The following is a 13,913-nucleotide window of genomic DNA, read 5'->3' as shown; positions in this document are numbered from 1 at the left end:
ATAGTATTTTTATACATAGTTGATGAAACTGTAAATTGGCACAACTATGGAAAGCAATTTCGCAGTTTCTAGTAAAAGTTAAAATTGGCATACCCTATAACTCAACTATCCTAGTTCTTTGTGTTAAGCTTAAAAATTTCTGTGAAGGAGGGGCATTTCTGGAATGGCAGAGTAAGAACCTTTAGAAATCTGCTCCTCCCCCCAAAAAGAATAAGCTAGCAAAAACTGTCAAAGTTAAGGGTGCCAAGACTATTCAATAGGGACAAGACAGTCTTTCCAAATAATGGTGCTGAGAAAACTAGTTATTCACATGCAGAGGAATGAAGTTGGATCTCTTATCTAATACCATATACAAAAATTAACTCAAATTGGACCAAAGGCCTAAACATAAGAGGTAAAATATAAAACTCTAAGTGGGTAGGGTATAGCTCTAGTGGTAGAGCACATGCTTAGCATGCATAAGGTTCTGGGTTCAAGTCCCAGTATCTCCATTAAAAAAATTTAAATAAATAAATGTAATTACCTCCTCCCCCCAAAACAAACAAACAAAAACTCTTAGAAGAAAACACAGGGGGAAAGCCTCATGACATAGGATTTAGCAATGATTTCTTGGTTGTGACACCACAGGCACAGACAACAAAAGAAAAAAAAAAAAAAGACAAACTGAACTTCATCAAAATTAAAAACTTTTGGCATCAAAAGACACTAACACCAGAGTAAAAAAGGCAACCCATAGAATGGTAGAAAATACTTGCAAATCACATATCTGATAAGGGGTAATAGCTATAATATATAGAGACCTCCTAAAACTCAACAACAAGAAAACAAACCACCCAATTCAGAAATGGGCAAAGGACCTGAATAGACATTTCCCTAAAGAAGATAAACAAATGGCCAATAAGCACATGAAAAGATGCTCCACATCAGTAGTCACCAGGGAAATGCAAATCAAGAACACAGGAGATGCTACTTCATATATATTAGGATGGCTATTATCAAAAAACAGAAAATAACAGGTATGGTGAATATGTGGAGAAACTGGAACCCTTGTGCACTGGTGATAGAAATGTTAAATGGTGAAGAGGAATTGGAGACTTCTATACTAAACATGTAAAATGGCAATAAAGCAGGTGGGAGTATTAACTAATTACATTCTTTTAGCAAGCAATTTGAAAATCTCTCTCAAGAGCCTCAAAAGACCCATATACAATCATTCTACAGAAACTTGGACTAAGAAAAATAACCTAGAATTAAAAGAAAGTTTTGTATAATAAAGTGCATTATACAATATTCACAAAATAAACACATAAAAGTAACCTGGGTAGAAATACTACATACAAAAATTGTCATTTTTAAAGTGTTTTACATATTTTCTACCATAAATATGTATTTATTGATATAAATGATATTAGTCTTATATATAATATATAAACTATAAATATAGACATCAATGTATAAAACAGAAGTAAACTTTATTTTTGCGAGCCTAAAATAAATCTCAGCCATTATCAGAGCTTGCTTTGAATGAAATTTTAGAAGGTGAGGGATAGATGGCCACATAAGGGTTTAAATCTATATAAATATCTGGCTGTAAGTCTTTACCTCTCCAGCTGATGGAACTTGCAGACCAACCATGTAGTTCTGCAGTGGCCCTGTTGGAATGAAAGATTCAGGCACAGAGTAGGCAGCCTCCAATGTGACCTTCAGAAGATTGCCTCCTGAGATCTGGGCTGGGGTCAATAAGGGCTCCGCAACAAATACTTTAACTTCGAGACTGCACTGCTGTAAAAGAATAAAATTATACAGCAATTTGAAAATGCCAGAGGCCTCCCTTTTTTTGCATTATCTCATTTGAATCTCATCACTGTTCAAGGTAAGAAGTTCAAGTTTAATGATTTCCATAGAGAGGATTCAAATAACTTTTTCTAGGTCATAAGTTAGAGACAGAGCCAAGAATAGAACTTTATCCCTAAGCAAGAGCCCTTCCCTTCTACTATACTGAGGTCAAGTATGTATACAAATACATACAGAAGAGGAATTGCAAAGTTCTATTCTGAAATGTTAATAGTAGTTGCACATGAGTGACTGAAATTGGGTGCTTTTTTTGCTAGTCTATATTTTGTGACTATTTTTGTGAAATTTAAATGCAGTGCTTAAAAGCTTTTAGGTTTTTATTAAATATTTGAAAATCATATTCTTTAATATATTTCTACTTTTCAAAGATGAGAAAGTATTTTGGGACAGCATGAGTAAGCTCAGGAATGAATTTTTAGAAGAGCTGCCAGGTATTTGACTTTAGTGATGTATCCAAGATAGCTAGTGTTTCATTAGAGAGGAGAAAAGAATTTGTTCATTTTCATTTTATTTTTCAGGAATCAACATTAATTGGAATAATTAATATTATTGTTAAAGAATTAAGTATCCTACTAATGGGAAATTCCCAAGTTAAGTCTCCAATAGAAATTCTGGATTGGCAGATGTAATGCTTTTTAATAAAAAATATTTTTTGAAATATGTATGTATACAGTTATACAGAGTGAGAGACATGTATGTCTATATCTCTGACATTTTCACATAGAATACAATAAAAAGTAGGTTTAAAATATGCATTGATTGCTAATTATATGCCAAGCACTTCACTATATCACTGTGAATACAAAGATGAATTTCATCACGGAATTCATGTTAAAATTTCAGAATTTATGATAAATGCTATAATAAGAACTGATACAAAGTACCCTAGTCAAGGAACATCAAGAAAGGAAGTGTGTAATTAATTATTCGAGTGGGGAAGAGTAAAATATGGTGACATTTGAACTGAGTTTTACAAGATGAATAGGAGTGTGCAATCTGGACAAGCAGAGGAAAAAAAGAGAAAACAAATCTGGACAAAAAGTAGAGCTCATGTAGAGGGGGACTGAAAACAGCATGGTACATTCGGTTTAAGTGTAAATAAGGAGTTCAGGATTTTAGAACATAGCACAAGGAAGGAAGTACTAAGAGATGAGACAATATGTGGCAGGCATCTATAATAAACGCTGTTGTATGTTTGTTAAGGAAATTGTACCTTAACATGCAAATCACTATGCAAAAACTTGGACAAATCCATGAACTACACAATGCTAAGGAAGGGAAGAGATGAGATCACATTTACTTTTAAGTCACTCTGCAAGCAGTGGAAGGCTGAACAGGAGGGAGGAAAGGGCAGTTACAAGGCTACTTGTAATGTTCTAGATGAGAGATTATAAGGCAATAAAGTGTAGGAATAAAGGTAAGAAGAGAGAGTCCGAAGTCACTTAGGAGACAGAAAAGGCTAGATTTGGTGAAAGGCTGATTTGGGGATTGGTTGTAAATAGGGTCCAAGGGAGCAGTCATGGATGTAATGTAGATTGTACGTATGTCTTATGATTTTACAGATGAATGATGCCACTAATCAAAATAACTAAAATAAAAAGAAGATGCTAAGTTCAATTTTAAAATGTTGGGTTTTAGTGCCTATAAGGTATCATTACAGAGAAATAAGTGGTATCTACTGAGAATGGCAAAAGCAGGGCCCCAGGAAGCCACTGATTCCAAGAGGAACTGGGAAACAGCCCAGAACACAAACAGTAGCACAGCCTACCAGTTCATGCCTTCCCACCTCCAATAACCAGAAGCAGGTTACCATTCCAGAAAGTGTGTTAGGTGCATTCATGTACTGTTTAATTTAATCAATCAGGACATAGTTCAAGAGGCATTTCCACGGTAAAGCCTTCCCTACATCTACCCCTGGGCGAAGTAACAGGTATCTACTCTGTGCCCGTATGCCTCATCCACCATTTAATCACACTGGTTATAACATATGATGTGTAGATTATGGACTCCTAAGGTAGGGCCCTGCCTTATTTATCTTTGTTTCCCAGAAGCTAGCACTATGTGTGCCTGTGAAAAGAAGATGCCTAATGAACTGGACTCAACTGAATTGAACCTTAGTAGCAGACAGATTTGACTGAGTATCAGGGTGAAATGCTGAAATTTAAAACTCTGATTACCTTAACACCTGATCGAAGAGATTCTAAGGGGGAGCCCGGCACAGGGTGCAATGGGACCATCATTTCAAATGAACTCTCTCCTGCAGAAAGAAAGCCAAAGAAAGAGGGTTAGGCAGAGATAAATGTGCTCATCTTTTCATTGAATTCCTCAAATTAATTGAGGCTGATTTTTGCACTTCTCTAGAACTAAATATTATGAGCTCTGTTATTTCTACTTTAAAGCAAATCATCCATCTGACCTTCCAGTAAAGGAAGAAGGTCCACCACTGCTTGACCAAGAATTAAGGTTTTCTCCTCTTTCTGTTTCTTTTCCTTTGGTAAAACTTCAGTCATAGTTACTACAAAAATCAAAACAAAGAACATGAGAATGTGTCTATCACACACCAGATAACCAAGATGCAACAAACAAAGCATTGTCAAAGAAATTTAAGTTAAAAGAAGCAAACTTGAAACCCGAGAAGGCACCATTATTAGTAACTTCCAGTGGAAATACTGGACCACCTTAGCGACTTATTAAATTTTTGCTTTTAAAAAGAAAACTTTTTGCTTTAAATTTTAAGAGTAAAATTACTTTTTAAAAGGGTTTTATAACATAATAATGTACACACATGTGTAAACTTACTGATACATATGATTATAACAAAGTTTCATGTAATATTCATCTGTACTAACTCAAAATCCTTCAGTAGTTCCTCTTCTATTTCATGTATAAGAAATTACTGGTCATGACTCCCTTAATTGATTTTAGTAATGACTAAAAATCACCATCTGCAGTTTGAAAAACACTGTTCTAGATCTTTCCATACTGCCTAGCATAGAGCTTAGCAGACCTTGGAATGACTTACAGAGCATGTAAGGTATGCACCAGGTTTTTCACTGTAGAATTGCTTCTTGTATGTACTTAACATTTATTATGAAAAATTCCAAATACATAAAAAAGTAGAAAGATTAGTATAATGAATATCCATATGACCAACTAGATTTAACAAGTTAGCATGTCATATTTGCTTCATGTTTGCAGAAATACTCCCAAGTAAATTACAGACATCATGACATTTTACCCCAAACACTAATCTATGTAAGTCCAAAATATGGCACTTTCCTAGTAAGTATGTGAAAACAGCATTATATAAAATTATTTAATACATCTAATACCCAGTCTACATTTAACATTTCAATGATCCCAAAATTTATTTTGTAGCTGGTTTGTTCAAAAGACCACAAGATGTAGTTGGTTGTCACGCTTCTTACGTTCTTTTCATTTAGAACAGTCCCTCCTCCCATATACTTTTTTTTAATGACACTGATTTGTTGAAGACATCAGACCAGTTATTATAGAGAATGTCTCATCCTCCGATTTGTCTTTTTTCTTACGATGTTTAATTTGTTTTTCAGTCCTTGTTTCCCATAAACATAGCTTCATCTTCAGTATTTTTGGCAAAGGTAATACAATTTGATAACATACTTACATTGTCAAACTCTGTGATCTTTGTAACCATGAAAATGGAATCTCAGCATAATTATATTTCTCTTAGTAAAGTGAGGTTGAACATCTTTCCATACATTTAATAATAAGTTATATTTCCTGTTCTGAGAAATTTTCATCTCTTTCATGCATTTTGCACATTTGTCCATTAGTTTCTTGTTTTTCTTATTGATATGTAGGAACTCTTTAAAGGGAAATTTGCCTTTTGTATAGAAAAAAAATTGCAAACTGTATTCCAGTTCGTGACTTTTTTTTTTTTACAGTTACTTATGTAAAAAATATTTTTTTTCCTTCTGTAGCTTCTGCATTTGTGAAATAGAAAAACTTCACCACTCTATGTTTTACTTGTTTTACTTCCATGACTTCTTATTGTACATACTTACATGGTTTAATTTTGTACATATATTTTATCCACCTAGAATTTATCTGGGTGTGATTTTGGATATCAGTTATATTTTTTCCAGATAGCTACCTACACCCTACATGTTTCACCTACTGATGTGAAATGTCATCTTAGTCAGATGCTAACTTACTAGAAGTATTGATGACTGTATCTGGACCTGCTAATCTGTCCTAATAAACTGTTTAAGTCTGTGCATGCACAAGCACCACATTGTTTTACTGTGATATTTTACTATTATCTATCGTCATATAGGACAAATGGTCCCTTGTTAACTTTCTTTTCAGAAATTCCTGATTATTCTTACTTTAAAAACCTTTTTTCTGTAAAAGCTCTATAATTTTAAAAAATAATGTTGGCAGATTTATAGAAATCACATTAAACTTACAAACTTAGGGGAAATGATATCTTTGTAATGTTGAGTATTCCTGACTAAGAACATGGTATGCCTTTCCTTTTGTTCGACCTCATGTCTCTCAACAGCATTTTCTTTGAATGCTTGAATCAGGATGCAAATAAGGTCCACACATGTTGTGATTAGTTGGTGTTTCTTAAGTTTCTTTTAATGGGCTCCCTCCCATTTCTTTAGATTTTTCCTATTTTAATTTCTCGATACTGTCCATTTTATCAAAATTTTCAAAAGCAATGGCAGAATATTTTTTATGTCTTTTTTATTGTGTTAAACAGAAATTATACGAAGTTTATCATCCTATCCATTTTTAAGTATCAGTCCAGTGGTATTAAGTACATTCATTTTTTTGTGCAACCATCACAACTATCTCCATAACTCTTTTTACTTTCTAAAACTGAAACTTTATACCCATTAAGCAGTAACTCCCCAGTCTCTCCTCACCCTGAAAATCACCGGGATACTTTCTATCCCTATGCATTTGACTACTCTGGGTACTTCATATAAGTGGAATTATATAATATTTGCCTTTTTGTGTTTGGCTTACTTTTCACTTAGCATAATGTCCTCAAAGTTCATCCTCCCCTTACATAGCTGAATAATATCCTATTGGATATGTGTATACCACATTTTGCTTATCTGTTCATTTGTCAATGGACATGTGTCTACATTTGACCTTTTGTGAATAACATTGTTATGAATATGAGTGTAAAAATATCTCTTTGAAACCCTGATTTCAATTCTTTTGTATATATTCCCAGAAGTAGAATTGCTGGATCATATCATAATTCTATTCTTAAATTTTTGAAAAACCACCAGTTCTCACAGCAACTAGACCATTTCACATTCTCAACAAAAGTACACAAGTGTTCCAATGGGTCTATATATTTGACAACATGTTGTTTTCTGTTTTTTGATAGAAGCCATCCTAATGGGTATGAGATTGTATCTCATTGTAGTTTTGGTTTGTATTTCCCTAATGGTTAGTCATGTTGAGCATTTTTACATGTGTTTATTGACCATTTGTAGATCTTCTTCAGAGAAATGTCTTTTCAAATGTCTTTACCCATTTTTGAATCAGATAGGTTTTTTCTTCTTTTTTGGTTTTGAGTTTAAGGAGCTCTCTATACATTCTGGATATTAATCCCTCATCAGATATATGATTTGTAAATATTTTTCCCATTCTGCGGGTTGCCCTTTTACTCTGTGGATATTGTCTTTTTTCTAACTGAAGTATAGCTGTTTACACTGTTGTGTTAATTTCTGGTGTATAGCATAGTGATTCAGATATATATATAGATATATATAGATACATATCTATATATATCTATATATGCCTTTTCATATTCTTTTTCATTATAAGCTATTACAAGATATTGAATCTAGTTCCCTGTGCTCTATAGTAAGACCTTGTTTTTCATCTATTTTATATATAGTAATTAGTATCTGCAAATCCCAAACCCCCAATTTATCCCCCCACCCGCCCCTTTCCTCCTTGGTAACCCATAAGTTTGTTTTCTATGTTGGTGACTCTGTCTCTGTTTTGTAAATAAGTTCATTTGTGTCCCTTTTTTAGATTTCATATGTATGTAATATCATGATATTTTTTTTTCTCTTTCTGGCTTACTTCACTTAGTATGACAATCGCCAGTTCCATCTATGTTGCTGTAAATGGCATTATTTTATTCTTTTTTATGGTTGAGTAGTATTCCATTGTATGCATCTATACATAACTTAAGAAACCAGAAAACTGGAAAAAGGAGAACAAACTAAACCCAAAGCTCACAGAAGGAAGGAAATAATAAAGGTTACAGCAGAAATAAAAACAATACAGAATAGAAAGATAACAGAGAAAATCAATGAAACCAAAAGTCAGTTATTTGAAAAGGTCATCAATATTGACAAATGCTTAGCTAAGAGGACTAAGAAAAAAAAGAGCTGACTCAAATTGCTAAAATTAGAAATTAAAGTGGGGATCTCACTACCAATTCTACAAAAATTAAAAGCATTATAATAGAGTACTATGAATAATTGTCCACTAATGGATTAGATAACTTAGTTAAAAAGGACAAATTCCTAGAAACACAAAAACTACAAGACTAAATCACAAAGAAAGAAAATATCAATAGTCTTATAACTAATAAGGAGATTGAGTCAGTAATAAAAAATCTCCCAACAAAGAAAAATCTTGGACCTGATGGCTTCACTGGTGAATTATACCAAACACATAAAGAAGAATTAATACCAATCAAAATTTTCCCAAAAATTGGAGAGGAGGGAATATGTCCTAACACATTCTATGAGTTTAGCATTATCCTGACACCAAGCCAGACAAGAACACTACAGGAAAAGAGAACTACAAACCAATATCTCTTTATGAACATTGAAACACAAGTCCTCAACAAAATACTAGCAAACCATATTGAGCAGCAGGTATTATACCATGACCAAATGGGATTTATTCTTGGAATCCATGGATGATTCAACATACGACTCTGTTGATATAAAGCGCCGATTCAACAGAATGAAAAAAATCCACACGATTGTCTCACTTGATGCAAAAAGTGAGATGATCCCTTTCATTAAAAAAAAAAACCCTCAACAAACTAAGAATAGAAGAAAACTAACTCAACATGGTAAAAGCCATAAATGAAAACCCCACAGTGATCATTATACTCAGTGGTGAAAGACTGAAAGCATTTCAAGGCAAGGATTCCCACTTTCACCACTTCTTTTCAATATAATATTAAAAGTTCTGGCCAGAAAATTAGGCAACAAAAATAAATTAGCCTTTTTCATTCAGCATAGTTCCTGGAGATCATCGAGGCCATTGTGTGCACCAGTAGTGTGCTCATTTGTATTGCTGAGTAGCATTTTGTGGTATGGATGTACCACAGTTTATTGAATCCACAGAAGGACATCTGGGTTGTTTCCAGTTTTTTGACTATAAAACTCCTATAAGCAAACATGTACTGTTTGAAGAAAATATACATTATTTAATGATTGGCATAAATCTATGATTACTAATTCTTAGGGGAGATTTTTTCCTTAGCCTAGACAATGCCTAGATAGATATGATGGTGAGTGGATTTTGTTCTAGTCCAGTCTTTTTGAGAGTCTTGGCTTATGATGAGGTGGGCAGTCTCAGTCTCAACTCTGCATCTACAGCAGCCCAAGGTCTCTGTCCCTGTAAGAGCATTAAAACCCAAGCCTGTAGGTTTTAGAGTACTGCCCTCTCCCCCAACACCAGCACACATCAATGGCAGCTGTCCAAGAGTTCCAGGTTTCAGTTCCTGCTTTGTTTCTGGAACAAAGGAACTGCCTTTTCTTTCTCATGAGTTCAGTGACACACTTAAAATAATGGTCCAGTTTTGCCTTTCCCATCCAACATGCTAGGGAAGGAGGCAATTGGGACACTCCTCTTATTTGGGGTGACACAGAATCATAGAGCAAAGAAGAAAGAAGTAGTAGGGAGTGGTCAAAGAATGCAAAGATGGTGCCTCTGTGGCTGACTGATTCCCAGCGAGGCCAGAGCTAAAAATCAATTTCTTGAGCAGTATTTCCCAGGAAATCACTTGAGACTTTTGTTCAAAGGTACAGATTCCTAAGCTCCTCCTCTGGCAATTTTGGACTTGGTAGTCTGAGGTGAGATCACCAAGATTGAAGACTATTTTCTCCCAGAGCCTCAGGTGACTCTTACGGAAAAAGTTTCAGAAAGCACTGCTCTAGAATCCTGTATAGATTGCCAGGTCCACCTCTCTGGGTGTGGGATCTTGCAATCTGTGGTTTTTGGCAGATACTCCAGGAGATGTGCCACTAAAAAAATAACAACAACAAAAAAAATAGAGTATAGTTTACAACAACAACAACAAAAAAAGGTTTAGACCAGCATACAGATATAGGAATAAAATATTTCAGAGATAATATTGTGTAGTTAGAAACTGTGAAAGTGTGGATACTGAAACCATCCATCTATTTATCCATTCATTCATTCAATGACCACTTTTGAGCCTTTTTATGTCGCAGATATTTCCAGGTGCTAGAAATTCTGAAATAAATAAGATACAACCCTGATTTCAAAAACTGCCTCTTCTAGCAAGGAAGGCAAATTAATAATACCTATACAGTCTGGTGAATATGTAGAAGTACAGATAGGGTTGCCAGGTAAAATATAAGATGCCCAATTAAACTTCAATTTCAGATAACAAATAATAATTTTTAGTATAAATATGTCCCAAATTTCACTTTTTGGGGGTTCTTGTTTGTTTGTTTCTTAATCTGGCAACTCTAAATACATAGGAATAGAAAGGAAAAGCGTCCCAATCAGCTTAGGAGACAAAGGCTGCAAAGTTCAGGCATATGTCAAAAGGTCTTTGATACAAACGGATTAAAATTAGTAGGGCACGGGGACAGCTGCCAGAAGCCGGTAGGACTCCAAGTATACTGCATTATTCCTAGATTAAAAAGGTAAAGTGTGTTCATCTGTCCCAACAACAGCTACTGCATACCTCAGAATATCCTATAACATATTCATATAATTAACATTTTTAGAATCACAAAGACTTACAGAACACAGGTTTATGGGCGAGGTCTTCTAAAGTGATTCCTCCTTCAGGATTGAACTCAAAACTGCTAGTGAAGTTGTATTTTGCAGTTCCTTCTGGAGAAATAGTAATTTTTGCAGAGTCTCCCAGAACCACCTGATTGAATTCTGCACGAATAAAGGTAACTGGAGTATCTCCTTTAAAACCCTTCTGTTGACAGAAACATACTTTACAATTATGCATGTTATATAATTATACATAATTTACAGTTCAAATACAGAATTTTCCTATATATCTGGCAATCCATTTTGACTTGAACTAAAAAACATTTTCCATGTTGTCCTAACAAGCTATATCACAAATGTAGTAGAAGTAGAAGTCATTATACAAATCTAGTTGTAGCTAAATGCAATATTCTATTTAAATGCTATCAAGTTGGAAGTTTTGAAAAATAACATTTATTGTATTTATATAATTATAAAAGCATGCTGTGGAACATTTGAAAAAGTGAGGAAAGCACATAGGAAAATAAATTACTTGCAATCTCACTTTAATATGGAAGCACTATTAACATTTTAGAATATATTTTCTAGCGTTTTACTGTAAATGCACACACATTTATATATATATTTTTATATACAGCCTTTAAAACAAAGTAGAAATTAGTTATTACATCCTGTTTTGGAATAAGCTTTTGATTTCATAGCATTGAATGAATATTTTACTATTTCATTTTTCTTGTAAATTTTCAGTTATATTATATTGTAGCTTTATTATTTAAATTCAGCAAGTGAAATTAATCACAAGAGAAACTCTGGAGGAATTCAGATCCTCTTCTGGAGAAAGGAACTGCTGCTAGGAAAATGAAAACCAGTTGTTTCACCCCTGTTAAATTTAGTATTCAAATTGCCAGGTATTTTACACACACAGTAAGAGGATTTGCTGATTATAGACTAATAATAAGGAATACTGAGAAGGAAGTGCCATTGCTATAAAACCAGCAGGTTTGGTGGTAGAGAATGATGCTAAACTCCATTCCTCCTGCTAATGTTCCTTATACATCCTCACCAAGCCACACTTAGATGACTGACAGGGAGACTTGAGCCCAAAGGCAAAAGTATTTTCAAAAAATGAATAACTAAGGACTTCCTAGATTCTCAAAAATAACTTTACCAAGTCATATCCATCTGTCACAGTGATCTGCACGGGTCTGCCTGTTGATGACACTTGTTCCATACCGACTCTCAGGCAGTCTCTCTGGTCTTCTTTGATCTCTGTGAACATAATGAGTGAACCTGTCCTCTCATATAACATAGCTGCACAAGTACTCACATTACATCATAACCAATACCAGGGGAGAAATGTTCTAGTCCAGTATTGTTTTGTGCCCTTTCCAACCTTTGTTGCCAGGTAGGCAGAGCTAGTTACAAGGGTGATTTCACTGGTTAGTGCTAATAAGATCCTTATATATGTAACTAAACCATTAAGCACAAATTATAGCAAGACAGAGGATAGGAATGCCATACCCCCAACTCACATCCCCCACATTCTTCACAATGTTTTTTGGTAGCTACTTTTTTTTTTTTTTTTGATGTGCAAATCTCCCCTCAAGTGTTACTTATCTCTCGGTTTTAGAAAAATATATTTTAAAAACAGGAAAGCAGCAGCCACACAGAATAGTTAGTCCACTGGAAAAATTCCTAACATATGTCTTATTTAGTCAAAGATATTTTCAAATTATTTTACAACACTAAGGATACAATTTCAAAAATAAACTGTATAGCTGTTAAGGGGGGAAAAAAAGTCATGTTTTCTAACAATTCAAAGTGGAACTTAATGCTTCAAACATTTACTCAGGATTTACCCCGCTAAGTGCATCTGACTGATGGAACAAAAAAGGAGGTATCTTGCCGTTCCCAGGGTTTATAAGTATTCTGCCTCTCCCCAGCGACTCCCTCACTTTCCGTTACCTAAAGTCTCAGATCACTTGTTCAACACTACGTCTCCAGGTTCATTTAGGGCCTAAGTGACCCTAACAACTTTCTTATCAATTTTACATTTGAAATGACCTTCTGCATCACTCTACTTCTTTCCTTTTCAGTAGTAGTACATGAATTAGGTCTTCACTAGGCTGATAAATGCCTAACATCTCTGAGCCTTAGTTTCACTTTCTATAAAATGGATAATATAACTTACGCCTATTTCACATTTGTTGAAAATATTCACTAAAACAGTAAAACTGCTTAACCTATGAAGCACCGCACAAATGGTGTTATTAATATGCACTACTTTTCCTGAATGCTGAACTATTCCCTTAAAAACAAGTAATCTGTCACATTTTTGCAGCCCCTGAGTGCCTAGCACCATGCCTTGTCCCTAAGTGGCGTTAGAGGCGTATTTGTTGAACAATTGGTGCAAGGAATCTGGCTAGTTACAAGTGATGGTTAGGGCAGTCAGTCACAAGAAACTGCAGGTTAGATGAAGGAGACAACGTGACTGGGGGTGGTCTGGGGACAGGTGCGCAGTCTGCGCTTACTTCGGGGGATGTCGGCGCAAAGTGGGAGGCCTGGGCTTGGCGGGGTCGTCCCAGCCTAGGGGGGTCGGGGCCGTGGAGGTCTGTACCGGAGTACGGCGGTGGAGGGATGAGGTCCGTGCGTTTCAGTCTGGCCGAAGCTGAGGGAGAAGAGACTGAGGTAACGGGGTGTGGGCGCCGAGGGCGGGAGTGGTGAGACGTGGAAGGGACTGTTTTCTAAGGAGTGATAGCTGTCTTACCTGAGAGACGTGGAAGGGACTGTTGTCTAAGGAGTGATAGCTGTCTTACCTGAGACAGCCGCAGACGCGTCTCCTGCAACTATAGGAACCGATTCCCTCTCGCGAGAACTTCGTTTTCGGAATTACCGCAAGTTTATCCCAAGACTCGCGATAACATTGCCCGCGAGGGAACCAAGAAAGGGGCGCGAGGTGAGCTTCTGCGCGTGCGCTCTGGAAACTGTGAGCCTCATCCCGTGCGTACTTGGGATCTCTGGTGTTTCTGCAGATGTCC

The 13,913-nt window shown here is 35.5% G+C and overlaps 1 protein-coding gene across 1 annotated transcript in view; it reads right to left on the bottom strand.

Moving 5' to 3' along the window:
* Window positions 1–13,733, bottom strand: part of CFAP70 (cilia and flagella associated protein 70) — a 71,631-nt gene extending 57,898 nt beyond the window's left edge. The window contains exons 1-7 of the mRNA XM_032469862.1: window positions 13,692–13,733; window positions 13,493–13,543; window positions 12,044–12,144; window positions 10,894–11,080; window positions 4,271–4,369; window positions 4,032–4,111; window positions 1,603–1,782 (exon numbers count right to left, since the gene is read on the bottom strand). Of these exons, the coding sequence (XP_032325753.1) occupies window positions 1,603–1,782; window positions 4,032–4,111; window positions 4,271–4,369; window positions 10,894–11,080; window positions 12,044–12,106 (609 nt within the window). The 5' untranslated portion in view covers window positions 12,107–12,144; window positions 13,493–13,543; window positions 13,692–13,733. The remainder of the gene's footprint in view (window positions 1–1,602; window positions 1,783–4,031; window positions 4,112–4,270; window positions 4,370–10,893; window positions 11,081–12,043; window positions 12,145–13,492; window positions 13,544–13,691) is intronic.
* Window positions 13,734–13,913: the final 180 nt, after the last annotated feature.

The sequence above is a fragment of the Camelus ferus genome, chromosome 29, assembly GCF_009834535.1.
Source record: "Camelus ferus isolate YT-003-E chromosome 29, BCGSAC_Cfer_1.0, whole genome shotgun sequence".
Classification (NCBI taxonomy): domain Eukaryota; kingdom Metazoa; phylum Chordata; class Mammalia; order Artiodactyla; family Camelidae; genus Camelus; species Camelus ferus.
The sequence above is the reverse complement of the archived record's forward strand: the minus strand, read 5'-3'. Positions and strand labels throughout refer to the sequence as shown.